The sequence below is a fragment of the Ustilaginoidea virens genome, chromosome 2 (genome assembly GCF_000687475.1).
Source record: "Ustilaginoidea virens chromosome 2, complete sequence".
In the NCBI taxonomy this organism is placed as follows: domain Eukaryota; kingdom Fungi; phylum Ascomycota; class Sordariomycetes; order Hypocreales; family Clavicipitaceae; genus Ustilaginoidea; species Ustilaginoidea virens.
Genome location: NC_057317.1, coordinates 5,053,788 through 5,079,375, shown reverse-complemented (window position 1 = coordinate 5,079,375; position 25,588 = coordinate 5,053,788). Strand labels below are relative to the sequence as shown.

The 25,588-nt window shown below is 55.1% G+C and overlaps 10 protein-coding genes across 10 annotated transcripts; 4 read left to right on the top strand and 6 right to left on the bottom strand.

Moving 5' to 3' along the window:
• Positions 1-326: 326 nt before the first annotated feature.
• Positions 327-1,356, top strand: UV8b_03185 (uncharacterized protein; the record flags this gene model as incomplete). The annotated part of the gene is made up of 4 exons (XM_043140683.1): positions 327-421; positions 491-852; positions 943-1,161; positions 1,217-1,356. The coding sequence occupies 4 exons, from the start codon at positions 327-329 to the stop codon at positions 1,354-1,356; spliced, it is 816 nt and encodes a 271-aa protein (XP_042996617.1).
• A 365-nt stretch (positions 1,357-1,721) lies between these two features.
• Positions 1,722-2,324, bottom strand: UV8b_03184 (uncharacterized protein; the record flags this gene model as incomplete). Its single annotated transcript, XM_043140682.1, has 2 exons — positions 1,722-1,919; positions 2,139-2,324. 2 exons carry the CDS (start codon positions 2,322-2,324, stop codon positions 1,722-1,724), a joined length of 384 nt encoding a protein of 127 aa, XP_042996616.1.
• A 409-nt stretch (positions 2,325-2,733) lies between these two features.
• On the bottom strand, positions 2,734-3,857 carry UV8b_03183 (uncharacterized protein; the record flags this gene model as incomplete). Its single annotated transcript, XM_043140681.1, has 4 exons — positions 2,734-2,936; positions 3,046-3,197; positions 3,324-3,450; positions 3,530-3,857. 4 exons carry the CDS (start codon positions 3,855-3,857, stop codon positions 2,734-2,736), a joined length of 810 nt encoding a protein of 269 aa, XP_042996615.1.
• A 516-nt stretch (positions 3,858-4,373) lies between these two features.
• UV8b_03182 (uncharacterized protein) lies at positions 4,374-4,892 on the top strand (the record flags this gene model as incomplete). Its single annotated transcript, XM_043140680.1, has 3 exons — positions 4,374-4,376; positions 4,441-4,485; positions 4,581-4,892. The coding sequence occupies 3 exons, from the start codon at positions 4,374-4,376 to the stop codon at positions 4,890-4,892; spliced, it is 360 nt and encodes a 119-aa protein (XP_042996614.1).
• A 308-nt stretch (positions 4,893-5,200) lies between these two features.
• UV8b_03181 (uncharacterized protein) lies at positions 5,201-6,831 on the bottom strand (the record flags this gene model as incomplete). The annotated part of the gene is made up of 4 exons (XM_043140679.1): positions 5,201-5,747; positions 5,814-6,186; positions 6,252-6,464; positions 6,552-6,831. 4 exons carry the CDS (start codon positions 6,829-6,831, stop codon positions 5,201-5,203), a joined length of 1,413 nt encoding a protein of 470 aa, XP_042996613.1.
• Positions 6,832-8,662: 1,831 nt separating this feature from the next.
• UV8b_03180 (uncharacterized protein) lies at positions 8,663-11,507 on the top strand (the record flags this gene model as incomplete). The annotated part of the gene is made up of 4 exons (XM_043140678.1): positions 8,663-8,708; positions 8,776-8,957; positions 9,053-10,502; positions 10,639-11,507. The coding sequence occupies 4 exons, from the start codon at positions 8,663-8,665 to the stop codon at positions 11,505-11,507; spliced, it is 2,547 nt and encodes an 848-aa protein (XP_042996612.1).
• Positions 11,508-12,772: 1,265 nt separating this feature from the next.
• On the bottom strand, positions 12,773-16,657 carry UV8b_03179 (uncharacterized protein; the record flags this gene model as incomplete). Its single annotated transcript, XM_043140677.1, has 7 exons — positions 12,773-15,000; positions 15,075-15,303; positions 15,376-15,759; positions 15,852-16,048; positions 16,126-16,244; positions 16,373-16,440; positions 16,634-16,657. 7 exons carry the CDS (start codon positions 16,655-16,657, stop codon positions 12,773-12,775), a joined length of 3,249 nt encoding a protein of 1,082 aa, XP_042996611.1.
• Positions 16,658-17,169: 512 nt separating this feature from the next.
• Positions 17,170-17,796, top strand: UV8b_03178 (uncharacterized protein; the record flags this gene model as incomplete). The annotated part of the gene is made up of 1 exon (XM_043140676.1): positions 17,170-17,796. One exon carries the CDS (start codon positions 17,170-17,172, stop codon positions 17,794-17,796), a length of 627 nt encoding a protein of 208 aa, XP_042996610.1.
• Positions 17,797-18,533: 737 nt separating this feature from the next.
• UV8b_03177 (uncharacterized protein) lies at positions 18,534-20,920 on the bottom strand (the record flags this gene model as incomplete). The annotated part of the gene is made up of 4 exons (XM_043140675.1): positions 18,534-18,549; positions 18,633-19,066; positions 19,135-20,830; positions 20,916-20,920. 4 exons carry the CDS (start codon positions 20,918-20,920, stop codon positions 18,534-18,536), a joined length of 2,151 nt encoding a protein of 716 aa, XP_042996609.1.
• A 265-nt stretch (positions 20,921-21,185) lies between these two features.
• On the bottom strand, positions 21,186-23,915 carry UV8b_03176 (uncharacterized protein; the record flags this gene model as incomplete). Its single annotated transcript, XM_043140674.1, has 6 exons — positions 21,186-21,445; positions 21,646-21,699; positions 22,019-22,109; positions 22,529-22,603; positions 22,714-22,820; positions 23,846-23,915. 6 exons carry the CDS (start codon positions 23,913-23,915, stop codon positions 21,186-21,188), a joined length of 657 nt encoding a protein of 218 aa, XP_042996608.1.
• Between the last annotated feature and the right edge of the window lie 1,673 nt (positions 23,916-25,588).

Here is a 25,588-nt window from a genome sequence, read left to right as displayed (position 1 = left end):
ACAGCAACCAGACGTCAAACAAACTTTGTGCCCCTGCCTGCTTGCCGAGAGCTTTTGCTGCAAAGAGGGCCCCACCCGTTGGAGTTGTGGCTGAAGTTGGCTGGGATCGTTGGTGCGGGAACATGCACCTGTTTACGTAAGATGCCGCGGCGGGATGACCTCCAGCAAGTTACACGGAACCAAGTACGGAGTACGGAGTACCCAAGGTACGGAGTACCACCAACCAGCTAGGATTGCACTGGGCAAGGTTTTGTTTCATGCAAGATTCGACCTCGTCACCTACATCACGACAAAGAGCTGCTAGACAGGTGTGGCCATCCGCAAACATGATTCCACAGTCTTTGGCGAGCGCCTTGGCGCTTTCAGGAGCAGCTTTCGCCTTTTCAGATTCCTCCCCATGGGTGCTATTGTCGACCTCTGAGTAAGAACTCCCCGACTCAAAAGCGCTGTACCACCCCGGGGCGGGATCAATTAACAGACATCTTGTCAGAATGCCCCGTCAACCCAACGCAAACCAGCTACAGACGAGCTCGGAAGTGGCCAAATTCACAAAGGACTTCCTCGGCGGCTGCCCCACCGACCGGTACCTCATTGTCACGCAACCGGGCCTGAGAGCAACCGATCTGGGCCAAGCCGATGGCTGCTCCATGCCTCACCTCTGCCGAATCGTTCAAGACGCCCACGTCAAGGGGCAATACTCTGTCGCAGAGGTGGTCGGAGACGTCACAGGAGCCAGGTATACGGAGCATATCCGCGCAGCTTGCAGCGAGAAGGGCAAAGTCGCTAGCGTGATTCAAGTCCCGTTGGAACCGTTGTCGCCAGACAGCAGAGCGCAAATCCTCGGAAGAAACGGTGCGCCTGGCCTCTTTGCGCCCCCCTCCCTCTCCCGGCTCTTGACGCTGTTGCTGCACCGCACGCGCAAGGCGGCTGACCGTTTCTCAGATGATGCTCTAAGCAAGGAACTCGACGCGACCACGTTGGGAAACAGCTACACCATCTTGCTCTACGCGCCACCCAGGGAACCGCTCTACGATTCTGAGTTCCTCCAGCCGCTGCATCTTGATATGAAGAGAGGGGTCGACGATGCCCCAGTGCCGCGAGCCAACGACACGCAGCGCGACACACGGCCTTTGTTCGAGAAGTACCAGTTCTTCACCCCGGGTAAGCGACGCCGACGGCTACTTTGGTGTTCTGTGACGCTGACCAGCTCCGACAGGTATCTTTATGGGCATAATCGTGGCGCTCGTTTTGCTGTCTATCCTTGGCGCTGGTATCCGTGGTCTCGCCAGCCTCGAAGTGTCATATGGTGCGTTTGACAAAGAGATGGGCCCTGCAGCACAGAAGAAGCAGCAGTAGCTCTCACGAAATCATGGCCTCTTTTTTTTTTCCCTCGTTCTTTTTCAGACAGAGTTTTCAACGCCGAGTTTCCTTCTGTAGCATGTACATCTTCATTGCGGAGTTAAAGGCTGTTTGTTTAATAATGGGAGTCGAGGCCAGCGGTACTATCCCTCGTCTCCGACAGAGAGCATTTAAAGAACCCAAGTGTATTGTGATTATCTTTTCTCGCAGATGTGTGCACATACAAGCATCCCCGGAGATCCCCTCATGAAAGACGCATTCAACTTTCTTTCAAAAAACGCCTTGTACGCCAGTCCAATGCAGCCATCGCCCTCCCATACCTCGAACCTGTCACTTCCCCCCCCCCTCGCCAGCGACACCGGTCAAACCAAATGACTCGGCAGCAGAAAGTTCGCAATCCCCTCCTTCACATGGTACTCGTGCCCGCAGCTCGCGCACACCAGCTTCCCCTCCGCCATCTGCGTCTCCAGCAGCAAGTGGTGCAGATCCTTCAGCATCTTCTCGTCAGCCCGCAGCTGCTCCGCGCTTGGCGCCTGCTCCGGCAGGTCCGGGAACCCGAGCTAGTTTTCCGCACACAACACCCATTAGCACGCGACGTTTTCCAGCGAAAGCCGTAATTCTCGACGCGGTCTTTTCCGGCGAGAATCTACTCGCAATGCCATCTTCTGAAACAGGTTGCAAAAGGGGGAGCCCGCAGCCCGCAGCCCGCAGCCCGCAGCCGGCGAGGCCGCAAGAGCTGGGAAGGGGGGATACGGGGGGGAGGGGCCGCCAAACAGTACCTCGGAGGAAGTGGTTCTCAGCGCCGCCCAGTCCAGGCGCGGCAGCACGTTGATGATCATGTCGGGGTTGAGGTCGATTTCGTCCTGGACTAGTTCGGCGTCTTTGGGGTGCAGAGGGTATGAATCGGATGAGCTCTTGCATGCCTTTGCGGCGCAGGTGACGAAGTTGAGGGTGAGAACCTTCATTGCGGGGGATGGCGAAGGGGGATAGGAAAATGCGCGTGGGTGATGGATGGCTTGGTCGAACTGTTTATGTCTTTTCTTTTGCGATTCGTCAAACCTGCCTATTAAGGTAATAGGTGTAACAAGGTTGGCGAGTTGCGAGGCACTGCGAGACGGATTGTAACCTACGACTTTTTTCGTTGGCGATGCCGCCGCCCGCATCACGGCCCCACGTGACAGGGGTCCGTCGCGTTGCGGTTTTGGTCATGGAAATAGCGACTTCTACTCCGTACACGTCACCCAAAGCGAAACGCGGAATACTGACCTCTAGCATATTGACGACCGCGACAGGCACGCTTATTTCCATTTCCAAACATTCAACGTCTGTTCTTACTGGTGGTACATTTTCTACATCTAATTTTTTTTTCATCATCTAGGCAAGGGGTTTGTTCAAGTCGTATTCCATCTTGCTTGAGGATCTGCGAAGGCGAATGTAAAACAGAGCAGCAGCAACCACAAATCCAAACAAGGCAATCTTTTGCAAAAACGACCAGCCTTCTGTAGCTTTAACTGCACCGTCCACGTCGTTTTCAATTGGTGCGACACCATCAGCCCAGCCAGCTGAGCCTTCGAGGCCTGATTGATACCACACGCATCAGCACATGGGCTACGTACGGGGTGAAGTTCATCAAGTTTGGCTTTGTGCAGCACACCGCAAAGGAATCTTAGAGCTCGACGTGAATACCTTCGGGAGGGACCTCGAGCTCGCCACTCTTGACAATCTTGACAGCCTCTTCAGGCTTGTCGCCTGCCAAGGTCTTTACATTCTCAATCATCTCGACAATAGAGTAGCCCTCGAGCACTTGGCCGAAAACGACGTGACGACCATCGAGCCAGCTGTTTGCACCCCAATTAGCCAGGCCATTTATTTATACATTCATGTATTTATTTCCTTCCTTCTTTCTGTCTCTTCCCTTGACGAGCTCGACAGCAAGAAGAAGAGTGAGTGGGAGAAATGCTTACGAGGTAACAACCGTGGTGATGAAGAATTGGGAGCCATTGGTGTCGGGACCGGCGTTAGCCATGGAAAGCAGACCTTTCATGGTGTGCTTGAGCTTGAAGTTCTCATCCTTGAACTTTTCGCCGTAGACTGCGAGGCACTCCAGTTAGTCAATTGGCCGCGAAAAGGCATCAATTGCATGCACGCTCTTGAGTCCTGCCAAACTTACTGGACTTGCCACCGGTGCCGTCGCCCTTGGTGAAGTCACCACCCTGGATCATGAAGTCCTTGATAACACGGTGGAACATGGAGCCTTCGTAGCCGTAGCCCTTCTCGCCGGTGGCCAGAGCTCGGAAGTTCTCGGCCGTCTCAGGGACAGTCTTCCCGTACAAACCCATGACGATGCGGCCGGCTGGCTTCCCGCCAATCTCAATGTCAAAATAGACCTTGGAGGTGATCCGAGGTCCCTTGGCCGCCTCGGCGGTTTGGGACAAGAGAACCAGGCCGACTCCAACAAGGAGGGCAAAGGAGACCACAAGTCGTCTCAGATTTAACATCTTGAAAAGGCAAGAACTGGACAGAAAAAGATGGAGAATACCAATCTTCGGGAGAGAACAATGAGGGTGAAAGGGAAGAAAGGATGAAGAGTGGCAAGATCAATCGGGAAGGCTGGGTAAGGGCGCACCTGTACCCACTACCAGGTACCACCTACGCCTCTTAGGCAGGTGCCTATGTATCTGGTAGGCTCCGATGCATGCATGACAAGCTTGCTTCGCTGATGGGGAAGCTAGGTTGTTAGGTGGCCTTGCGCAAACGCCCCAGTTTGCCAGACAGCTGGCAAACTGATGAAGCACCCCGCAAGTGGCGTTTCTCAGCAAGGTGAGCACTGAGGGGAGGCACGGGGTGGGGCAAGGGGTGGGGCAAGGGGGGGTGAAGTAGCTGACATTTTGCCGGAGCTTCTCCGATTCCCTCTGATAACGACGGCCTTGGAAAGCCGAAAGCTGGAATGCTGCACAACCAACTGCATTGAAGGACGAGGACTTTGGCATCGTGTTCCAGCATTGACCGTCACGATGGTAAGTCCGAAACTCTCTGTATCTTACCATTTCTCGTCGGTGATTTGGCTTGCTAACTCATCAGGTCTTCATTCTCGGTGTCAACTTCCACGAGGGCAAACTCGTCAAGGTAAAAACCCGCCAGCCTACCCAGCACGACGACAAAACTCGCACTCGGCAAAGGTGTTGCACGATGCTGACAAAATACGGGACTCCTTCGTTCAGAAAGCACTCGAATCATTCTATGCATTAGGGCCCACAACGTCCGCCCGCATCTTGGCAAAATACTCAATACACAATCTCGCCAAGGTCGGATCGCTAAGTCCGAAAACCGTCACGTCCTTAACAGCCGAGCTGTCACAGATGACGATTGAGACGGACGCTAGGAGGGTAGTTCAAGACAATATCAAACGGCTGAAGGACATAGGGTCGTACCGTGGTCGTCGCCATGCCATGGGTCTACCCGTGCGAGGTCAGCGAACAAGGACTCAAACGGCTACAGCCAACAAGCTCAATCGGGTGGATCGCCGGTCCTGAGCGAACACGTCTTTAAACGAGCAGTTCGTCGCTCCCATTTTATGATTCGGCCGAAATTCAGCGGAATTATGGCACTTCGCTCCGTTGGGTTGCCTCGCATTGCTCAACCAAGCCATATTCCACCGGATCAAGGCATGTCAAGGAAAATATCAAATGTAACATATAAGTCTTTTTTTATTGTAGCAATGTAAAGAGTGTATATAGAGTGCTTTCACGGCGATATGAGAATTAGATGGTAGGTAAAAATGAGAGACGCCATATCAATGTTAAGACCGTGCTGACGTCGAGATGGACAGGCACCCTTGAGGCTAGTCGTGTGCAGGGCCGCGAATTGAATCCTCCATTACTGGAGAACTCTCAGCTTTGAGTCGAGCAGAAACTGCGTCGACATCGTGCCACACACGCAGTACGTTGCCGCCTGCAATCTTGGCGGCATCCGTGTCGCTTACTCCGGCTCGTAGCAACGCAGCAATGAGATCGGGATACTTGGTGACGTCGTCGAATCCCTTGGGCAAGCTGTCGATGCCATCAAAGTCGGTGCCGATACCGACGTGGTCAAAACCAATGAGATTCCCGATATGTAGAATGTGTTCTACAACTCGATCCAGCGTAGCGTTGGCTGGGTCTTCCTCTGGAAGCCCGTTTGGGTTGCCGACGGCCCTGCACGAGATGAAATCCGGGCTGACATTGACCATGACTACGGAATTTCGCTTCCTGACGAGCTGCAAGATGCTGTCCTTGACGTTGCGGGGATGCGGGCAAATGCTGTAGGCGGAGCTGTGGGAGAAGATGATGGGGGCCAGAGAGCCAGGCCAATCTTGCCGACCTCCTAGAACATCAAACATGGTGTCCTCGCTGCATCAACAGTTAGGTTTGGTCAGAAGGCAAAACGCCCTCGCATGGTCCCTCATCCTCACTCACCTGACATGAGATAGGTCGACAATCATGCCGATTCGGTTCATCTCGTGAATGAGCTCACGCCCCAATGGGCTAACGCCGTTCCACTTGGGTTCGGCCTTCCTTAGGGGACTCTCCAACAGAGCAGCATCTGCATACTTGTTATGGCAATTATGCGTCAGCGTGGCATATCGAACGCCAAGTTCGTGGAAACGCCGCAGGTTGGCAACATGGTTGCCGATCTGGTGAAGTCCCTCAACGCCAAGGGGAGATATCAGTTTACCCGAGTTGAAGGCGGCCCTGGCGTCCCGACTCTTTACCCTCGGGGCGAAATCATGGGGGAAAGCTTCCATGACTCTGTCCATTACATCAATTTGGTCGAGGGTATATTGTACAACTATGTAGAAAATCCCCATCCAATAAGCAACTTGGCTCGGAAAACGTGTCGAATAAGCAACTTACTCGGTGCAAGGTTGGCATCGGAAAAGTCGTCCCCTTTGTCTGGGCAAGGGGCAAATACACTCCAGAAAGCACCCCCAGACTGGCCTTTGCTCAACCGGTAAAGGTCAACTTGGCCTGGCATAGTGCCATTCTCAAATCTTTGTCTCCATTCATCATTGTCGATCCGGTTGTGGTACAGGGCCCGCAACAGGATCGGTAGGTCGATATGACCATCTGGCAAGTTTGGTGATGAACATTAGCTGCCATTATACAGACCAAAGCGATGCGAACCAAGGTCGGGAATATGGATCAGGAGTGTACCGATGAGAGGGTTGTGGGCAAGTATCTGGCGAGCCTTTTGCTCGACAGTCATGGGCTTTCCGCACACATGTAACGGGATTCCAAGGTTTGTTGTGCCAAGCGGCCCGTGAAGTGCAGCGAGAGATACCAACGCCAAGATCGCGTATAGTACCCCGCGGTACGGGCTCAACCTCTTTGTGGAGGAGGGTTGTACAGATGGTGCATCTGAGTCAGGAGGAGTAGCTTTCGTTGTGGTGATCTCGTGCCAAGACGGGAGGACCGGGTTCTTGTCCGTCGCCATGATCAATGATGCGATGCGCCTGAATGAAGCGCTCAAGGCTCAGGAGAACGACGGGAATGGGCGGCAAGAGGCGAGAGAGATGTGCATAAAGACATGGGGTTGCGCCGATGTAACGGTTGGAGATGCGGAGGGACAATCAAAAGTCCGTCCCGGAACGCTTCACTGCCTGGCCTCGCTGCTTCCGCTGACATCAGGATTCATTGGGCCGTTCTCCGCTACCCGTGACCAGTCGACAACAGGCAGGCCGAAAATGCGCGAGCGAATGCTTAATGATTTGCAAGTCGGAGTTTGCGGCGAAAATGCGCCGGATATTTACAGCTGGCGGAGGCTGTTTTTTGGCTTCACGATGCGAAACCTGGCAATCGAACGAACCACACAGCATCAGCATCAGGGCACACTGTGCATAGTGAATACGCTGGCAAGCTGGACTTTGAAACAAGACAATTCAAATTGAGTTGACGACGGGTGCATGCCGGTTCTAAGTCAGTTGCTGCAGCCCCCTAGGGACTCGGAGCTGCTGCTTTGCCCGCTTGACGCTGGAATGCTTGCAGCTACCGGCACCTGGGAGCTGGCATGTATCAATTGTATCCACTTGAAGGCGGTCAGTGGATGTCGACACAAAACACCTACGTAGCTCTCGGCGTGTCCACAACAGTCAGATGTGGTTGGGCATTTGGCAAGAACAGGCTGCAGCAGCTAAGTGCATGTCAATTGTTGTTGAAACTTCGGTAATCAGCGCTCTGTAGCATGATTTAAGCCTGCAGCCGCCCTCTGGCTGGTAATGGATTTCAAAGTCCAGTTACCGACATTGTGTCTTGTTAGGTGCCTTAGGAGGTACCTTACGTAGGTGTTGGTACCTAAACTTACTAGGGGTCGAAACAACGAGGCAAGGCTCAAGCCAGCCCTTGGTGTTGCACCAAAAGTGTGACGCCACACAATGTGTGACTGTATTGGGTATTATAAGGTACATATACTGCAATACTCCGTACTTGAGGCCACAACGTCACTGAGCCACCACACGTACACCAGAGGAAAAAGTGGCACCTGGCCTGGGCGCTTCGACGCTTACGCAACGTCATGATATAGCGAGCTGGCCCCTGAGCCAACGTTGACCCGCAAACTTCCAAGAGGCCAGACCTGATATGTAGCAGGCTTGTACTCCGTACCGTGCCACCCTGCACCCTATGTACTGTGTACACTTGTGCCCCAGCTCTGCGACTCCGGCAGCTCGGCGTCCACGCAGCAGCCAGCTCAGCCAGCCCAGCCAGCCCAGCCGAGCCACGCTTCTTGGTCACTCTCTGCCTTCACTCAAACTCGTCAACTTGTCTCTATCAACATCTTCAAACAGCTTCATTGTTTTTTGGCTGCCGATTTTTTTTTCTCCTTTTTCTTTTCTACCAGAGCCGGAGTTTTCGTTGTCTTTTGCGGCGTCTCTATTTTCTTTTGGCGGAAATCGTCTTTCGCACGTCGCTCCTTTCTTTCATTGGCCGCACAACTAACCAACTCACTACTACAGTCTATCCTCGAGGCCCGTTTCTCCCAACGTTCCACGTCGACACCCACATCGTCAACTTTCTGGCAGTTCTCCACCTCGTTGGCCAAACATAAACCCCCTTTCTCCCCCTTTCTTTCCTGTGACTACGGCGAGTTCATCATACTTCGAGGCTTGGCATAATCCGCGGGGCCATTGCCATCTTATTGCCTGGTGCCAAGGTGTACGATACGTGCTTGGCTTCGTAAGACCAAGCCGTCCCGTGGAATCCGTTCTGCCTGCTACCGCCAACTCGCCGCTTGGGATTGTGTCGTGCCGGGGCAGTTGAAGAAAAAAAAAATGCCGGGCTTCGCTGATTCCTTCTGGTCGGGCGACTATGCCGCCGGTCAGTGTCCCTGCCCGCCCGTAGGAGCTGTGTGATGGGCTTGGGCCTAACATGAATGATTTGACAGGTCTCGGTATCCTGTTCGGCAAGCTCCAACAGGGCGTCATGGAGAACCGCCAGATTCTCACAATAGCCCGCTTGCGTGCAGAAGCCGAAGAAACCTATGGCCAACGTCTTGCCGAGATTGTGCCATCTGCCGACAAGATCAGCGGTGGTTTCTCGAGAGACGACGGCGCAACCGTCCGGAAAGTAAGTGCAGAGGGAACACGCTCCAGTCTTGGGAAAGTGCGTCGTCGCACTGCCGCGACCAATTCGTTAACTGCCGATTGCCTCCTTCTCCTCAGGCCTATGACGGTATGCGTACCCAAATGCAGGATGCCTCGCGTAGCCACCAGCGAATCGCCCAAGGCATTCGTGACCTGGTAGTCAACCCGTTTTCCCGCTGGTGCGACGCCCACGAAGCCCGTATCCAGGACTCGCAAGACCAGCTGCAAGGCCACATCAAGGCGCATGATCGCCAAGCAGACGCCGTTCGAAAGCTTCGCTCCAACTACTTTAATAAATGCAGGCTTGTAGAGGACCTTGAGGAAGAGAACAAGCTGGGCTTCCAGGATCCGGAAACGAGCCCAAAGCAGAATCAATCCGCGATTCCCGAAATCAAAGTTCAGCCTCTGAAGGAGGAAGAGGAGCGTGAATATGAGGAGCTGTACGAAATCGGGGACGATGTCTATCAGCCTGACCAGCTGAAGAAAATTCTCTCGCAAATGCTCTCGACGATCAAGATGGGTGAAACGAAAGTTGCCATCCTGGGCACGTACTTGAACACGTCAGCAGGCTCCGACATTGTCGAGTATTTGCAACGCAGCATGGGCATCAGCACCGTGAGCTACGCCGAGCGGATTGGTCAGGACCTCATCTCCAACGGTTTGCTGCGGCTTATTGGGAATGTTGGCAACACGTTCGCCAACAGCTCCAAAATGTTTTACCAATGGCGGCCCAAAGCGTTCAAAGTTGCCGGACTGCCCGAGAAGAAGCTGAACAGAACCTTCTCCCTCCCCGTGACCGGCTCGGATGGGGGGTTTGACTCTCCAGTCGTCGGAACCGTGAGCGAATACCTCGCCAACTGGAACATGCTTGGCAACAGAGACCCGAACGAGACGCCGTCCATGCGCTTGCAACGCGAGGCACGGGAAGCCGATGAGAAGTACAAAGCGGGCGTGCGCAAACTGGACCAGCTGAGGTGTACCCTCGAGGAGGCCATCTTTCTGCACCTGAAATTCCTGGAGCGTTGCGAGTTGGACCGATTGAAGGCTGTCAAGACGGTTATCCTTGACTTTTCCGGCGCCATTGGCAACGTCATTCCCAGCTTGCAGTCGACTGTCGACAAGATGGTCTTGTTCCAGGAAACCGTCCAACCTGCGGGCGATTTGCGATACTTGCTGGAAAACTACCGGACCGGCAGCTTCGTTCCCAAAGTCGTGGTGTATGAAAACTATTACAACAAGGTTGACGAGCAAACCTTTGGCATCGACCTGGAGGCTCGCGCCCGGGCGGACAAGAAGCGCGTCCCGATCATTGTCACGACAATCTTGACATATCTGGACCATCACTATCCGGATTTGGAAGGCGACGAAGCGCGGAGGGGTGTTTGGCTCGTCGACGTGCCGCTTGGTCAGGTGCACCAATTGAGAGCCATGGTCAACGACGGCAAGCCAATTTCGCCCGATGTCTTTGACAAGTTTGACGTTCCGACTGTGGCGGCGCTGCTGAAACTCTATCTCTTGGAGCTCCCTGGTAAGTGGCAGATGGTTTCCCTCTCTCCTTCATCAACTCGCTCACCCACGTCATGATGTCAATCGCTGGGTCTTTTGTGTGTGTTTTCAACTTGTTGCTTGCGGGGCATTCGGAAGGCTCATTCACGTATGTTTAGACTCCATTGTCAGCTCGCACGTGTACGAAATCATTCGCACCATTTATACAACCTCTCAGCCCGATCCTATTCTTGTCCTTCAGCAGACATTGGGGCAGCTTCGGCTGACCAACATTGCCACGCTGGACGCTTGCATGAACCATTTCACTCGCTTGATAGACTTGACCTCGGCAGACGAAGAGTACATGTCGTCGCTGGCCTCGTCGCTGGGACCCTGCATTCTGAGACCGCGGACTGAAACGTCACTCACCCTGGAGGAAAAGCACGCGACGCGACTAGTTCGGGAGCTCTTTGCGCACAAGGACACCATATTCAACGAACTGAAGCGGCAGTCCACGCTGAACCATTCGTCGTCCACGAAGGGAGGCACCCGACCCCGCGCCATCAGCACCGACGAGAGCAACAGGAAAGCGCTGGTGGAGGAGCGAAACCGCGCGCTGGTGGAAAAGGCCAACGCCTCGAGGAGCCGGGCGACCAGCCCTGCGTCGGGACCTCGTGGGCATCGGCGCGACAGAAGCAGCGGAGGAGCAGACCGAAGCAGCGGAGGGGCAGACACGCGTTTCCCCATCCAGACGAGCCCGACGTCGGCGGAGCGAAGCCGGTTCAGCTTGGGCAGCATGGGCAGCATCGAATCCCGCATCAAGCGGGCCTCTCTCGACGTGCCAGGCCCTGATGGCGGCGCCGTTGCCGACACCGCAAACGGGTCACCACAGCGCCGGGGGTCCATCAACGACGGAAGCGAGAGGCGGGACAGCGGTCCGCGTGTTGGGACAAAGTTTGTCGGCGGCAAGAGAGTGCCTAGCAGTCCTCCCTTGGACGGCACTCCGGCGAGGGGCGTGACACTCGAGGACAAGCCCATGGACGACTAGTGACTTGCCACGGGCCGGGTTTTCTTTTTTCGCTCGTTTGCTTCGTCTTTATTCCCTGTTTCCTTGTTTTTTCCCACCGAGAATACATGGCCTATCCCGCACTCGGCCCACCACCAAGTGCGAGTCTCATGAATGTCAATAAGAGCGCCCTTTCCTGACCTGACGACGTCACGCAGAATTCCCCCCCTCCTACCTCAATGAAAGAAAAAAAAAAAAAAAAAAAAGGCGGGCTCAGGCAACGCGCAAAGCAGCATGTGCATGTTTGCACGACCCTGCCGAACCGCTCGCCTCGCCTCTTGTTTTGTTTTTTTCTCCTTTCCCCCCCCCTTTTTCTCCGCATCACCCCCCCAACCATATTTTGTGCAAAATGCCGTCTTTTGCGGGACGATTGTCGTGCGGCGAGGTTGCTTGGCTTGCAGAGCGGGTGGACGTCATGTATGCGAGATTACGAGGTGTAGCTTATGATTGATTTATACCCGGGATATGTATGGTACAGCCGCGGACTCCTGCGGATCGCTGCGTCTTGAGGCTACGCAGCCGCGGCGGTCGTGACGAACGTGGTTGATGATGGTCGAGGGCGTGCTTTTGGACAGGCAGAGAGCATCGTACTAGTTAGTACACGCGCAGTTGATTCCGCATTGTGTAGTGTTCTGCCAAGGTGCAGTTGATCATATGTGCAGAGCATCGCCATAAAGTGCGTACAATGAGCCCGGTTGATCTTTGATCCCGCCAGATATGTACGTAGCCTCAACCAAACGTAGCCTCAGCTACACAGCAGCGCATGCACCAACAGCGTACCTCGCAAAACAAGGCGCGCTCCTCACGCCACAAGAGAATACCATACCTACCTACCTACCTACCTGGTAAATGCCCGCGTCCCCGCCCGATATCCGATATGCAAGTTCCCGCGCTTGACCCGTCCAGCCGCGTCGATTGACGACCAAGATGCGGTTCGCCGCGACAAAGGGTGAAGAAGAAAGAATGCACCTGAAGAATGCCAGAGCCCGCAACTTGCGCAAGCTCTCAAATGCTGCAATGCTCGAGAATGATCCCCCGACCCCGAGTTAGAGCTCAAATGCTGCAATGCTCGAGAATGATCCTCCGTCCCCGAGTTAGAGCTCAAATGCTGCAATGCTCGATAATGATCCTACGTCCCCGAGTTAGAGCTCAAATGCTGCAATGCTCGATAATGATCCTACGTCCCCGAGTTAGAGCTCAAATGCTCCAACGCTCCGAGAATGAAGCCCCCCACGCATAAACCGCGCCTAGACGTCCTCAATCTCGGCCATCTTCTTCCTGCCAGCCTTCTTCTTCGGCAGGACAACCGCGTCCGCCGCGGCGGCCGTGCCCACGGGATCAAGGCCCTGGCTGGCCTGGAGCGCCTGCGCAGGCTGAGCCACCACCTCCTCCTCCTCCTCCTCCTCCTTCTTCTTCTTCTTCTTCCGCGGCTTCGCCTCTTCCGTTCCGACGGGAGCGTTGTCCGCCGCCCCCGCGGCCTTCTTCTTCTTCGTCGTCGTCGTCTTCTTCTTCTTCTTCGTCTTGACGACGGCGCCTTGGGCGTCGACGCCCTGGGCGACCTGGATGCGCTCGTTGGCGCGCTGCATCTCCAGACGCAGGCGCTCGACCTCCCTGATGGCCTGCTGCATCTCGGCCTCCTCGCGCTGCTGCTGCTCGTGGTCGAAGCCGTTTGCGCGCGCGCCTTCCAGGCTCAGGGCCCCAATGTGGCTCGAGTCCACCTGCAGCAGGGAGTGCTTGGGCTTCTTCCTGCCGGCCCGCGGCTTGGCCACGCCGTCCGAGTTGTTTTCGGAATCGTACGGCCGGCCGCCGCTGCCGCCGTCGGCTCCCAGGGTTTCGTCGCTGGCAACAATGATTCGCTGCTTGGGCTTGGGCTTGGGCTTGGGCTTGCCTTGGGGCCGTGACGCCGCTGGGCCTGCTGCAGGCCCTGCGACGTTGTCGAGCTCGAGCTTCATGACGGGGATCGAGTCGATGTCGAGATCGGGCCCGTTGCTGCTTTGCAGGATGTTATGGATGGGGGTAGAGGTTCGCGGCACGTCGACGCTGCTGGCTATGTAGAACGGGTCGTCCTTGTTTCTCTCCAGCCTCTCTGCCTTGCGCCTGGCAACAATGTCGGCGTCCAGGTACGTCTCCTCGCTCGGCTGCTGCTGATACGAGTCCGCCATCTCCTCGGCCGTGTTGACCAGTCTCCTCATTGCCGGTGCCGAGGATGATGACGACATGGCCGCGGGGGCGGGTCGCTGATTGTAGTATCCCTCGAACTCATCCGACTCGTCGTCCGCGTCCACGGTGACGGCATCGGCCGACGACAGGAGTCGACCTAGGTTGCGGTGAATGGGCTCGTCCAGGTCGAGCCCCTCGGGCAGCGGCACGTTTCGCTGCGCTCCTCGGGAGACCGAGTTGAGCTCCCAGCCGGTGAACAGCGAGGGGATTGCCTGCGTCAGCAGAAGAGGAGGATCCTGAGGGGCTTCGTCTGTCGAGGCAGGCTGTCCCGCGGCAGCCTCTGCCGTGAGTTTCAACAGCTCCACGAGCTCAACCGCACGCTCCTGCACCTCGAGGTTGGGATGCAAAGCCAGCGGCTCGGCTACGTGCAGAATACGGGCCATGAGGAGCGATATCCTCGACTTCCTCTCCGCCGTCCACGGCTGCGAAGCGTCGCCGGAAATCGAGGCGAAAATCTTGGCAATTGCTAGCAGCGAAGTCGTGCAGGCCTCGGGGCGGGCCGCCCGGGGTACCAGCTGGAGCAGGCTGTTCAACGCGCCGTCCTGGTCGTGAAGCAGGACTGCGTATTCTCCCAGGATCCAGGTCAGGGACGTTAGAGCCCCAGATGTAACCCTGTGGCCCGTAGGAGTATCCGCGTTGAGCTGTGTAAGAATGTCGAAGCCAGCTCTGACCGCCGTGGACCTCATGGCCCTGACTTTGACGGCAACGTTTCGCAGCTCGTCCCCCACTCTTTCCGACATGTCCGCAGCTGGCCTCGACGAGGCGCCCATGCCGCTGGGGTAGTCTTGCTGTCTGGGAATCGGAGCCATGCGGACAAGCTGCGTCAGTACGTCAATGTACCAGTCAAAATCCAGCACGTTGGCATAGTCGTCCTTGGAACACATGAACAGGATTCTTCCAATGACATCCAGCCTGTAGTCTTCCGGCAGCGGCGGCAGTTGGTTTTCGAATCTGCTGGATTGCGCAACGGCCACTTGGGTTTCCGAGTCGGAGTCGGAGCCGGGGCCAGGCGACGGCGTTCCCGGTCGATTCTTCTCCGTGGCTACTTGGGCTGACTTGAGCTGTTTCGTCAACCGACTCACAACAGACACCAGATTATCAGCAGTCACCATTCCTTGGACCAGGCCGAGGACCTGCATCCGAATGGTAATATCGGGGCTGTCAATGCACTCCAATATAACGTCTTCTTGTTGAGCCACCAGGTAGGGATGCGTCACGACAATCTTGTTGAAGGCCAACAAAGCTACATATTTGACTGTAAAATCCGTCGTCAGTCGGGAACGTCCGGAAAAAAAAGAAGAAGCGGGAAAAGAGAAGAAAAATGCCTACGATTCGGATCACCATCAATCATTATCATCCCCCGTAGCTTGGTTACACACAAAGTGGCGATTTCATCAGTGTCTGAAGTGTCGTCTGTGCTTCCCAGAATACCACCTTGAATGATACCATTAATGCACTCGTAAAGCAGAGACATGGCAGGCGTAGTCGCAATTATATTGGTCAGCGGCGGCAGCAGTTTTCGCACAAGCCGCGGCTCCAGTGGCGTCAAGGCGGCAAACTGGGGGGGAGGGAATTCATCAGCATTTCGAGCTTGCGAGAGGGGGCATCGTCGCCTTTGTCCATGGCTTACCAATTTGATGAGCTTTATAGCCATCCAGTTATTTCCACCATCGACAAGCAATTCAAACAGACGAGGCGCAAGGGGCAGGAAGTCGTGTGGTCTGCGCCAGCCCAGCTCGCACACGACATTCACAATCGCCGCCGTCACGCTGGCATCTTCCTCGGGATCCATGAGGCGCTCCTTGATCTTGGGCCACGCCGCAAGCAACGCTTCCGGATACACCAGCGCCAATCGATACAGGGTGACGAGCGTTTTCTTCCGGATGCTGGAGTGGCTGTGGCTCAGGCGGGGAAGGAGATCCGCGAGCGTGGAAAGGGCCAGGGAGGGCGTGATGACGTGGGGAAGCGTGGCAATGGGAAGGGATATAACTGTCTGCGAAGAGGAGCCGAGGTCCTGTTTTCCGGGGGACACATGGGTCAGCTATATATATATATATATATATTCACTCTCCGAGAAGCGCAGAGAGAGGCTGGGCGACGACTTGCCTTTTTCAACAGATTGGTAGCCAGCATGAGAACCTCGGTGTCTGGTCGGAAGCTCTGGACGGCGCCCAGGTATCCCACGCGCTTCTGGTGATATTTGGGAGAGGACATGACCTCCAAAACGTGGAAGGAGGCCCAAGACATGTCGTAGCCTATCATCTCGAGATAGATGAGCTTCAGCAAAGCCGTCGCCTTGACGTCTGTGGAGCGTGGTTTTCCACCGTTAGCTTCCGATATCCTGCCAAACGAGGCAAACACATCCACCAGGTTGACGAACCCATGTCTTGGCTGCGGACCTCGGCGCGGCATTCCTTCAGACTCTTTTGGATATATTCCTTCTCGTTGCCCTTGTGGTTGCGTAGCCCTCGGATGAGGTCGTAGAGTGATTTCTCGAACCTGCAGCTCCCAACGGCCGGTCAGCTACTGCTTCCGTTGGGACGTTTTTGCAGGTCTCTTTCTGCAAGAAAGCCCCCCCCCATCCCCCCCTGGTTCTTGGTCAGGGCCATATATTTCATTGAGCGTACATGTTGCAGGCTTCGACGGGTTGCGCGGCGCGTGGACGATGATGGGACGCTCGATTCGCGGCCACGAGCTGCGGTCGGGAAGATCAGGGACAAGGGTTCGAGAGGCGCATGATGCGCCCTGGTCGGAGCAGAGTCAGTCGCGGCGGCGGGCAAGCGTCTGGTGTGAGAAGTCGAAGCAGCCTGGCCCTTGCGGATGGGAGTTGTCGTGCAATGTGCGATGTGCGATGTGCGATGTGCGATGCAGGCGGGGAGGTACAGTACGTAGGTGCTATGCTGGTGGACCATGGCGGCGGCAACCGCACTACCGCTCCACCTCCTGGCACCAATCGCCCAGCCCGTTCCGGATGTCACCTGCTACATGTACCTAGGTATGTACCTAAGGTACCTAAAGTAGGTACCTAGGTACATACCTTACCTACCTAATGAACGGAGTAGCTCCGTACCTATATACTGCTTTTCTTCGATCCATCTGTGTATCGTATCGACTCTGGCCAGCGTCTCGTCAGCTCTTCAGCCTCATCTATCCTGCCATTGTTCTTCTTTTCCTTTCCACCCATCTGCGCATGCCTACACGCGATGCGCCCTCCCCTCCACATTGACTCCCCGCATCCATCTGCACCGTTCCGCACAATCTCTTCAAACCAGCCGCTTCGCTCTTCCCCAACCCTTTGCGCAGCATGACCCTCTCCACCATCGCGCACAGAACCTCATAAAGACTTTCCCCCCCTCCTCTACGGCGAACCGGCATCCCCCTTCAGCCGCCCTCGTCTTCGATCGCCCACACACCCACGACAGCCATGCCCCCCCGACCCGCGATCCGCCCTCGCCCTCGCCCTCGCCCTTGCCTCTCCAGCCTCCTCCCCGGCGCCTCGCCAACCCGTCGCTCATTCCTCAGCCTCCCCACCCACACCGCCACGCAAACCATAACGGCCACGCGAACCCTCCCCTACGCCGCCCAACCGCTCTACAAGCTCATCGCCGACGTCGACTCCTACTCCGCCTTCGTCCCGTACTGCGCCCGCTCCCGCGTCACCGAGTGGTCTCGGCCCGACGACCAGGGTCGCCAGTGGCCCACGCTGGCTCGTCTCCATGTAGGCTGGGGTGGCTTCAACGAAGTCTTCACCAGCCGCCTGCGCTGCGTGCCCGGCGTGTCTGTCGAAGCCGTCAGCGGCGACCCAGCTGCCGCCGATGCCGAGGCCGCTTCTGCCGTGTTTAAGAGCCTCGTCACCAGGTGGCATCTCAAGTCCGTGTCGCGAGATCCGTCGTCCCCCATGACCCAAGTTCATCTGACTGTCATGTATCAATTCGTCAACCCAATTTATGCTGCCCTGAGTGCTGCTGTCTCCGACAAAGTCGGAGGCTTGATGGTTGAAGCTTTTGAGAAGCGGGCTTCGGAAGAGCTAGGTCAGATGCCAAGAGTATGACGAGAGACTTCATTTGAGGTGTCTTGAACGGGTCAATACGGGTAAGGGCACTCTCTGTCCCTGCTGGGACTTGAATCTTTGCCGCATCTTTGCCTGGCATCGTTGTTTTCCGGCATGGTGTAGCAGGGTAGAGGTAAAGACCGAGGCTTCGATGTTACATATGCACATAAACACACAACTATAGAGTAGTCAGAGCGTACCGTCCGATGTAGAGTAAATGTAACAAAAGGCATGGGCATTCCCAGTAAAGTCATATATATAGAAGTGAGGTATACAAATTTTGCCTGCCAAGCATCCAAATTCAGAATCCAAGTCATCGAGTGGAGAGGCGGGCATTCTCTTCACCAAATTCAACAGCAGCAGCATTACCAACAAAGAGGCAAATACATCACTCATACTACCAAATCATTACGCCTGCCCATCCATCGTGTATCCAATTCCTGCCCTCTGGCCCGTTTTATTGATGCATTTATTGTTTATATTTGGCAGCCATTATCACAGCTTACTGTCCGCCTATTCTACTGCAAGGACCTAGTCGACGCCGAAGAAAAGGCTGAATGAAAACGGAACCGCCGGAGAACCTAGAGAGCAATCCCTTCTTGCGAAAGTTGTCATAGTGCCACAGGAGAAAAAAAAAAAAAAAAGGAAAAAGAAAGGAAATGACTCGCTATTATGTCGGAGAGAGGACAGTGTTGTCATGCATCGTCGTCATGTGATGATAGCAGCGCCGACTTTTCTCATTTTTTGGTAGATCTGTATCCAAAGGAAAGGCAAGCGTCAGTTCTTGTTGCGTCAAACCACTCGTCGGGATACATCCGGGGGACATGTAATCTCACTTCTTCTTGGGCGGCTTGCCAATAAGAAAACTGAGCACATTCGCATTCTTTGACTTGTGCTTGGACGGTTTGGAGTGCCTCGGTTCTGGTTTGGCGTTTATTATGTCAATATTCGGGGGCCGTACAGAACCAGGGATCCAGGGGGGCGGCGGAACCCCGCCACCACCGCCACGAGGAAAGGGAGGCATAGGAACGTTGGGTCGTTTGTTGTTCGGTTGGTTAGGCATGGGAGCCATCTTGGGTAACACAGGCGACGACGGCTTTTGAGTAGGCCACATGGTCATGGTGATGGCCCAGTCCGGTTGAACAACCTTCTCCCAAACAGCCGGCAGGATGATTCCGGGAGGCCCAATCAAATCGTACTGGCCCTGCTGAACTTGCGCTCCGATAATTCCAACATTTAAGAAGGCCTGTTTGATAAGATCCTCCATTCCCTGTCAAAGCGCGGCAAAGAATCAGCTGGTTGGCCTTCGCATGCAAGAGATATGAAAGGAAAACATACCTGCCACGTGGCACAGAGGTGAAATGGAAAACTAAAGTGTCTCCCGAGGGCATCTTTGAACTTGATTGGGGCTTGTGGGACCGATTTGGCTGCCTCTTCCTTCTGCTTGGCCGCCTCTTCCAATTTGGCCTTGGTTTCGTCCTCGATGCGCTTCTTCAATGCCTCCTGTTCGGCCTTGGCGGCCGCTTCAGCCTCAGCTGCCTTCTTGGCAGCTTCCTTTTCCTTTTCAATCTTTTTCAACGTCTCCATTTCCGCTTTGCACTTGGCTTCTTCCCGAGCCAGCTTGAGCCTTTCCGCTTCCTCAGCTGCCTTCTTTTCCGTGGCAGCCTTCGCCTCGGCCTCGGCCTTTATGGCAGCCTCCAGCCGCCTCTGAGCCGCTTCTTCGGCTCTGATGCGAACTTCTTCCTCTTCTTTTCTTCGGGCCTCGGCAGCCTTCATATCAGCTTCCAAGCGTCTTTGAGCAGCTTCTTCGGCCCTGATGCGAGCTTCTTCCTCTTCTTTTCTTCGGGCCTCGGCAGCCTTCCTTTCAGCCTCGAAGCGTTTCTGTACAGCTTCTTCGGCTCTGATGCGAGTTTCTTCCGCTTCAATCCTACGGGCCTCGGCAGCCTTCATCTCGGCCTCGAATTTCGCCCTCGCGCTCTCCTCGGCCCGTTTGATCGCCTCAGCGTGTTGCTTTTGTCTCTCCTCTTCAGCCTTTCGTTCGGCTTCGATTCGCTCCCTGGCCGTGCGCTCAGCTTCGGCTCTAGCCAGTTGAATCTCCTTCTGGGCCTCTTCCTTGGCAATCCTCAACTCTTCCATCCTTCGTTGGAAGGCCTCCTCGGCCTCTTTGCGGATCTGCGCCTCGCGTTCCCGTTGCTCTTTCTCAGCCCTGGCCTTCTCCTCTTGAGCTCTGAGAGCTTCCAGCTCAGCCTCGCGCTTGGCCTCAAGCCTGATTTTCTCCAGGTCGGGCGGCGGTTCCTTGGGGGCAGGAGGGGTCGCTGCTTTTGCTGGCGCTTCTGTGGGCGGAGGCGGAGGTGGGTGAGCCCCAAGATGATACGGCTGGAGCTGGTTAGGCAGACCGAACTGTGGCGGCCCGGGGAAAAAGCCTGGCGGTGGTTGTTGGTACGGCATCATGTCATACACGTGACGCGGTTCGCCCCCAAAGAAACTGGCACCGTTCGAGCTATTACTCATGGGCGTGAATGGGTTTGGCGCATAGCCGCCGTATGGCACAATTTGGTTGCCACCAGGATACCCGCCCATGTAGTGACTCGGTTGCTGCTGTTGAAAAGGTGAGTGCTGGCCACGTCCATTGTAGTAACTTCGGGGACCATGGTGAGGAGGCTGATAGCCTGGGCCAAAATGGCCGTATTCCTCTGAAGGATCCACGCTGGGCGGAGGAATCGGTGCGCGTGAAGGCACCGGAGGATAATTCTGGGGAGGTGGTCGAGCTATTCGGTGGTGGCGCGCAGTCCTAGTGGGGCGCTGCGGCGAGGGTGGAGCGTCGTTGCTTGCTGAAGCCGAATCAGAAGGATGAAGGTCCTCTTCATCGTCCTCGTCCTCCTCTTCTTCTTCGTCGTCCACGTAGTCTTGCCAATCGTCGTCGTCTTCTGCCGGGGAGAAATCAGCCTCGCGATGGGATGATTCGCCTTCGCTGTGATAGGATGTAGAGCGCGAACTCTCGCCGCTGCGATGAATAGTAATGGTAGTGTGCCGTCTGACAAGAACTCGGTCAGTTGTAAGCGGCTTCAATGTTGACAGCAACAATGGAATGCGAAATATGCATGGTATATGACACTCACCGCATAGCAGACAAGTTAGGATGAAGCGCAGTTGCCCTCTACTCTCGACAATCCGCAAGTGATGGTCGGAGTAAAGGCGCTGGTTCGACAGCGTGGTCTGTATGAGGCGAAAGAGGGGACGAGCAACCGTGCAGTGATGGGCTACCGTGGGAGTGGGTTGGGTGGCGGCCGTTGTAGCGCCAAGTGTTGATGCTGACTTCGGCCTGAGGACGAAAGCACTCTGGTGACAACAGGTTGCAATGCTCGGAGGGGGAAGAGGCGGTGATGCCACTAGTGTGAGATTGACCAAGGATCCTGAAGGAAGGCCAAGGGTTGTTGGGCAGGGCAAGCGGACAATATTGTCCAAAGCGAGGTTAGATAGAAAGAGCCGCTCTCGATCGAGTAGACGCTAGCAGTTCCCTCCAATGATAAGGGGCTTTGAAAGAAGAGGCTGGGTGGCCTGACACTTGGTGTGCGGGGTCGAAGATGAGTGACGGCCGAAATTCTTGGTGCTGCCCAGGTTTTGAGCTTGACAGTTTGGCTGTAGGTATCTGGATAGTTGCTTGGTTACAAAACAGTCTAAAGAAATTGGCCAAAGTGGAGCCTTGGGGGTCACAGGATCTCTGGGTGGAGGTGGAAAACGGGCCAGTCGACTAGCCAGAGGAAGACGAAGCAAATGCGCTCTAGCAAAAAGACCACAGAAAGAGAAAAGAAAAAAAAAGGGGAGGGCCGAGAGGGTGAGGGAGCTCACAGGCGTCAGGTTCAGATCGGCGGTGAGCAGTTGAGTGGGTGAAAACGGTAGCGCCTCAGCGCGCTACAAGGGAGTTTAGACTTGCAAAGGCCTGGGTCCAAGAAAGTGCGTTGGTGTTTTTGCTGGCTAGCTGCTGGCCTGCTGTCGGTACGGGCCGTGAGAGACGAAGTTTGACAAGCGAGTTGTCTAGACTCCAAGCCAAGCAAGCAAAAAAGAAAGTGGGAACAAAGGCGTGGTAGTAAATCGGGGAGTGGGAGTGGGTGGGTGGAGAGCAAGGCAGATGACGGTGGACGGCGGGGCGAGCGAGGTGGACAAAAATGTGCGTCGCTGGCTTCTGCTTTGTCAGGAGGAATTGGCCGTGGCCGGTAGGTACCTATGCCGTATTGGTTGAGTACCTGGTAGCTCGAGTTGATTGGTTGTCGAATGAAGCCAACTGGAGGAGCCTCGGCTGGTGCTGGTGGAATCTGAGAAAGTGGAAACGATTGCATTAGCAACACGTCCTTCGAGGAATAGCTTGTCAAGGGCGCAGGAAGCTAGCGGCAATTGAAACCACAAGATTGGAAGCATCTAGATGCGGTGCAAGTCGCCGATGCGCACTCAAATGACCAGTTCCAGCCAACAAACGCAAGCCTGGTTTTGATGGCCAAGCTGGCAAAAGAAGAGCAGAAGGGCGGGGTTGTGGTCGCCCCAGCCCAGCAGTACGGAGTACTTTGCATATACTCGGTAGGTACGGAGTAGAATAAACATAAGGGTAGTATTGCTCAGCGGGGCAAGCGGGTGCTAGGCAACGGCACGGCTTGATAAACAGCAACAAGATGCCGCATGTTCATCCAGCCCAAGGGACATGACGTAGGTACTGGACAGGAGGGACCAGTGAACTCACTTGTAAAAACAGGTTATACCAGACTCTTCCGCTCCGATTGCGGACCTTGCTATCGCCAGCCAAATATCGTCGCAACTGACGTAGTTTAGCAATCACAGTATTTCTGCCTTTTTCCGTCAAGCTCGAGTAAAGGGGTTCTTTTCCTTGCTTTCTTCCTTTTTTCTGGTGTTTCAAGGACGACTTACATGGTAGTAGTAGTAGTGGCTGGCTGGTGTTGATGTGACAATTATTGCCCTCGGTCTACGGAGTACAGGCTCCAGAGTAGACTCCAGAAGAGGTTGCGCCTGCCAATCTGCAAAGGGAGGCCAGTTGTGGCAAAATTACTGCCTGGAGTAGAGAAACGGGGGGAAAAGAGGCAATCTTTCTCGATGGGGGACAGTTCCCTTTTTTTTTGGATTTTTTTTTTTTTGTTTCTTGGTGTGTAGGTGTGGCAAACGATTTGTTGGCACAGCAAGGAGGATTCCGGTTTCGAAGCCGAATGGAACGAGGAGGATAGGTGCAAGCAGGAACCGAAAAGAGAACAAGTTCCGGGGGCGGGCCTCGTGGCGTCCGAGATTGCTCGAGCCACAACCTGCCAGCTTTTGACGAGAAGCGCAGAATTGAGAAACGAGTCCAGCACGGGGTAGGAAAGAGAAGTGAAGAGAAGAGAAGAGGTCTGTCTGGTCAACGAAAAATGAGGTCCAGTGCACCTTTTCTCTGCCTACCTCCTTGCCTATCTCTTGTACCTGCTGCCTCCAGTCTTGTACCGCTCGTACCTGGTTGGGCAGTCAATGACAGGAAGCGGGCACAAACGCAGGCATCAACGCCCCACCTTTTACTCGTCTGGTACCCTCTCGCTTGGCGGTGCCAGCACCAGCTGCTCTGAGCTCGGTGGCTCCAGGTGCTCAGTGCCGTGCCAGGTGGCTCCAGGTGTGCTCAGAGGCTTGAGCCCTCGAGCTGACGGGCCGGGTCTTGCCGTCGACAAGTGCCCGCTCTCAACCGCGGGTTCCGCTCGCTGCAGTGGCTGTGGAAGAGGGAGGAAACAAAGAAGAGGAAAGAAGATGGGAGCGAAATAAAAGGAAACGGGGCCACAATTCTTATGTCAGAATCGGGCCTCACCCCCTTCCCGCGGCTCCTCGTGCTGTCAATATTGACGGGTGTAGACATGATAGTCTGCGGCTCTGCGCACGCTACCTATGTACCTAAGGTATGCAATGCCGTACACGTACAGTATGTGCCGTGCAATAACGCCAGACCTACCTATATGTCTCCTTGCCGGAATCTTGGTGTCCACAATAAGCGCTGATAAGGTTAGGTCAACTTAGGTACCTTAGGTACCTAGGCACCTGGCAAGCGTTGGTTCCTTGGCTCGTCCATGATCGGTTCCCTTGCGGGAACGCAGCACCATGGCTTGAGCGTTGAGAGTCAAGAACCAAGATCCCAGCTCCGGTGCAGATCTAGAAATGCGGCAAGCCCTCGGGATGAAACGGTGCGGCAGGCAAGAACAAATGTGGCTCCGTGTGCAACAGTGGCAGCTCTGTCGTGAAGCCCACGAGCAGAGGAAGCCCAGGACTAGTAGACGATGATCCTGGCCTGATGGTGGCCTCGGTGAGGTTTGGGGCTTCCCCCTCCCCCCTGTTCTTCTTCCCACCTTATCTTTCCTTCCTCTTTCTTTCTTTGCAAGGGGAGATGGACTGGCAAGCAAATCCGATTCTTGGGCGCGATACAGGAAACGCGAATGGTAATGGTACTTTTGCTGAGACAAAAGACGCCCAGCTCCTTTCTCCCTTTGCCTCCCCCCCCCCCCTCTCCCATCATGCTTTGCTGACCAGAGGCAGACGCAGCGGCCCCTTAATAACTTGGCACCACTTGACCTATCGTATCCTATGTACCGAGTAGGACCTCGTCCTTGCCGCCGGAGCGAGTCATCTTTCTTCAACCGAGTTATCCCCTTCCGTGATCCACGTGGCAATAAGCTCGTGTGCGGATTCGTTTTTATCCACTCGACCCTTTGTTTAGTGCATAACTGCGTAGCATCCCCCGCCGATGGGGGCCTATCATTCCATCGTGGCTTGTTGACGGAAACATCTTCTACCACCAGGTAGGTAGGTACCCATGGTACCCAAGGGATGCCACGTTCAACAGCGACTTTTGTCTACTGGCTTTTACATTCCACCAGCGATGACCCGGCGGTTCAAGGTATCAAGTTCTTTCTAAAATCCTGCCAGAGCAGAGTGTAGAACCTCGTAGAACCCCATGGAAGCTGACATCTGGTACCCTGTGATCTGCAGGGTCGGCGCTCGACTTTGGTCCCAGAAATGCTTAGCCAGTAGAATGCAACGTCCAAACAGAGTCGACAGATTAGTATTCCAGCTTCGATGCTGGCTCGTTCCCATCTCGTCACCCTTACATTCAACGATCCGGCCCAAGCCCACCGTGGATTGATCAGCTGCTTTGTCTTTCCAGTTTCTGGGGCCTTGTCGATCTGTGCAACCTCGTCTGCATCATCGCATCCAATTACTCCGTACAGCAGCACCTTTTGTACCCTTGGAAAACCGAAGCACCGAAACACCTGTACAGGGGCAAAGACAACACCTCAAGGGTACGGAGTATGCCAGGTTCAGGCCGCAGACAGCTGTGAGCACGGTTGATGATACGAGTCTCGCCTTCTCCCAAGTTCCTTCACGCGCAACACAAAGCTGACGCGTCAAACAGTTGTTTGATCTGCAGCTACATGTTGTCGGCAAAAAAAATTACAGGCCCAACTTAGGAGGTAGGTAGGTAGGTAGTCAACTGCCGAGGAGGTAGGGGTCTGCGGCGATGGCTTTTACCCCAGACTCATATTGGCGAGTTAGAATATAAACAACACCCTGACGGGACTTTCTGCAACAAAAAAAAAAAAAGGGGGGGAGAGGGGGGGGCGGTTCGGAATAACATGATCAATGCTTTAAACCTCCGTTGAGCGGTTGCCACGGGGCTGATTAGGCACGTATGTCTTGCTAATGCCGCTGCCCTGTTGACAAGGTAGCATTTCGCCCTGCTGCCGGAGAAGCCTCCTGGTGAGCGAGTCTTGCAGAGCTG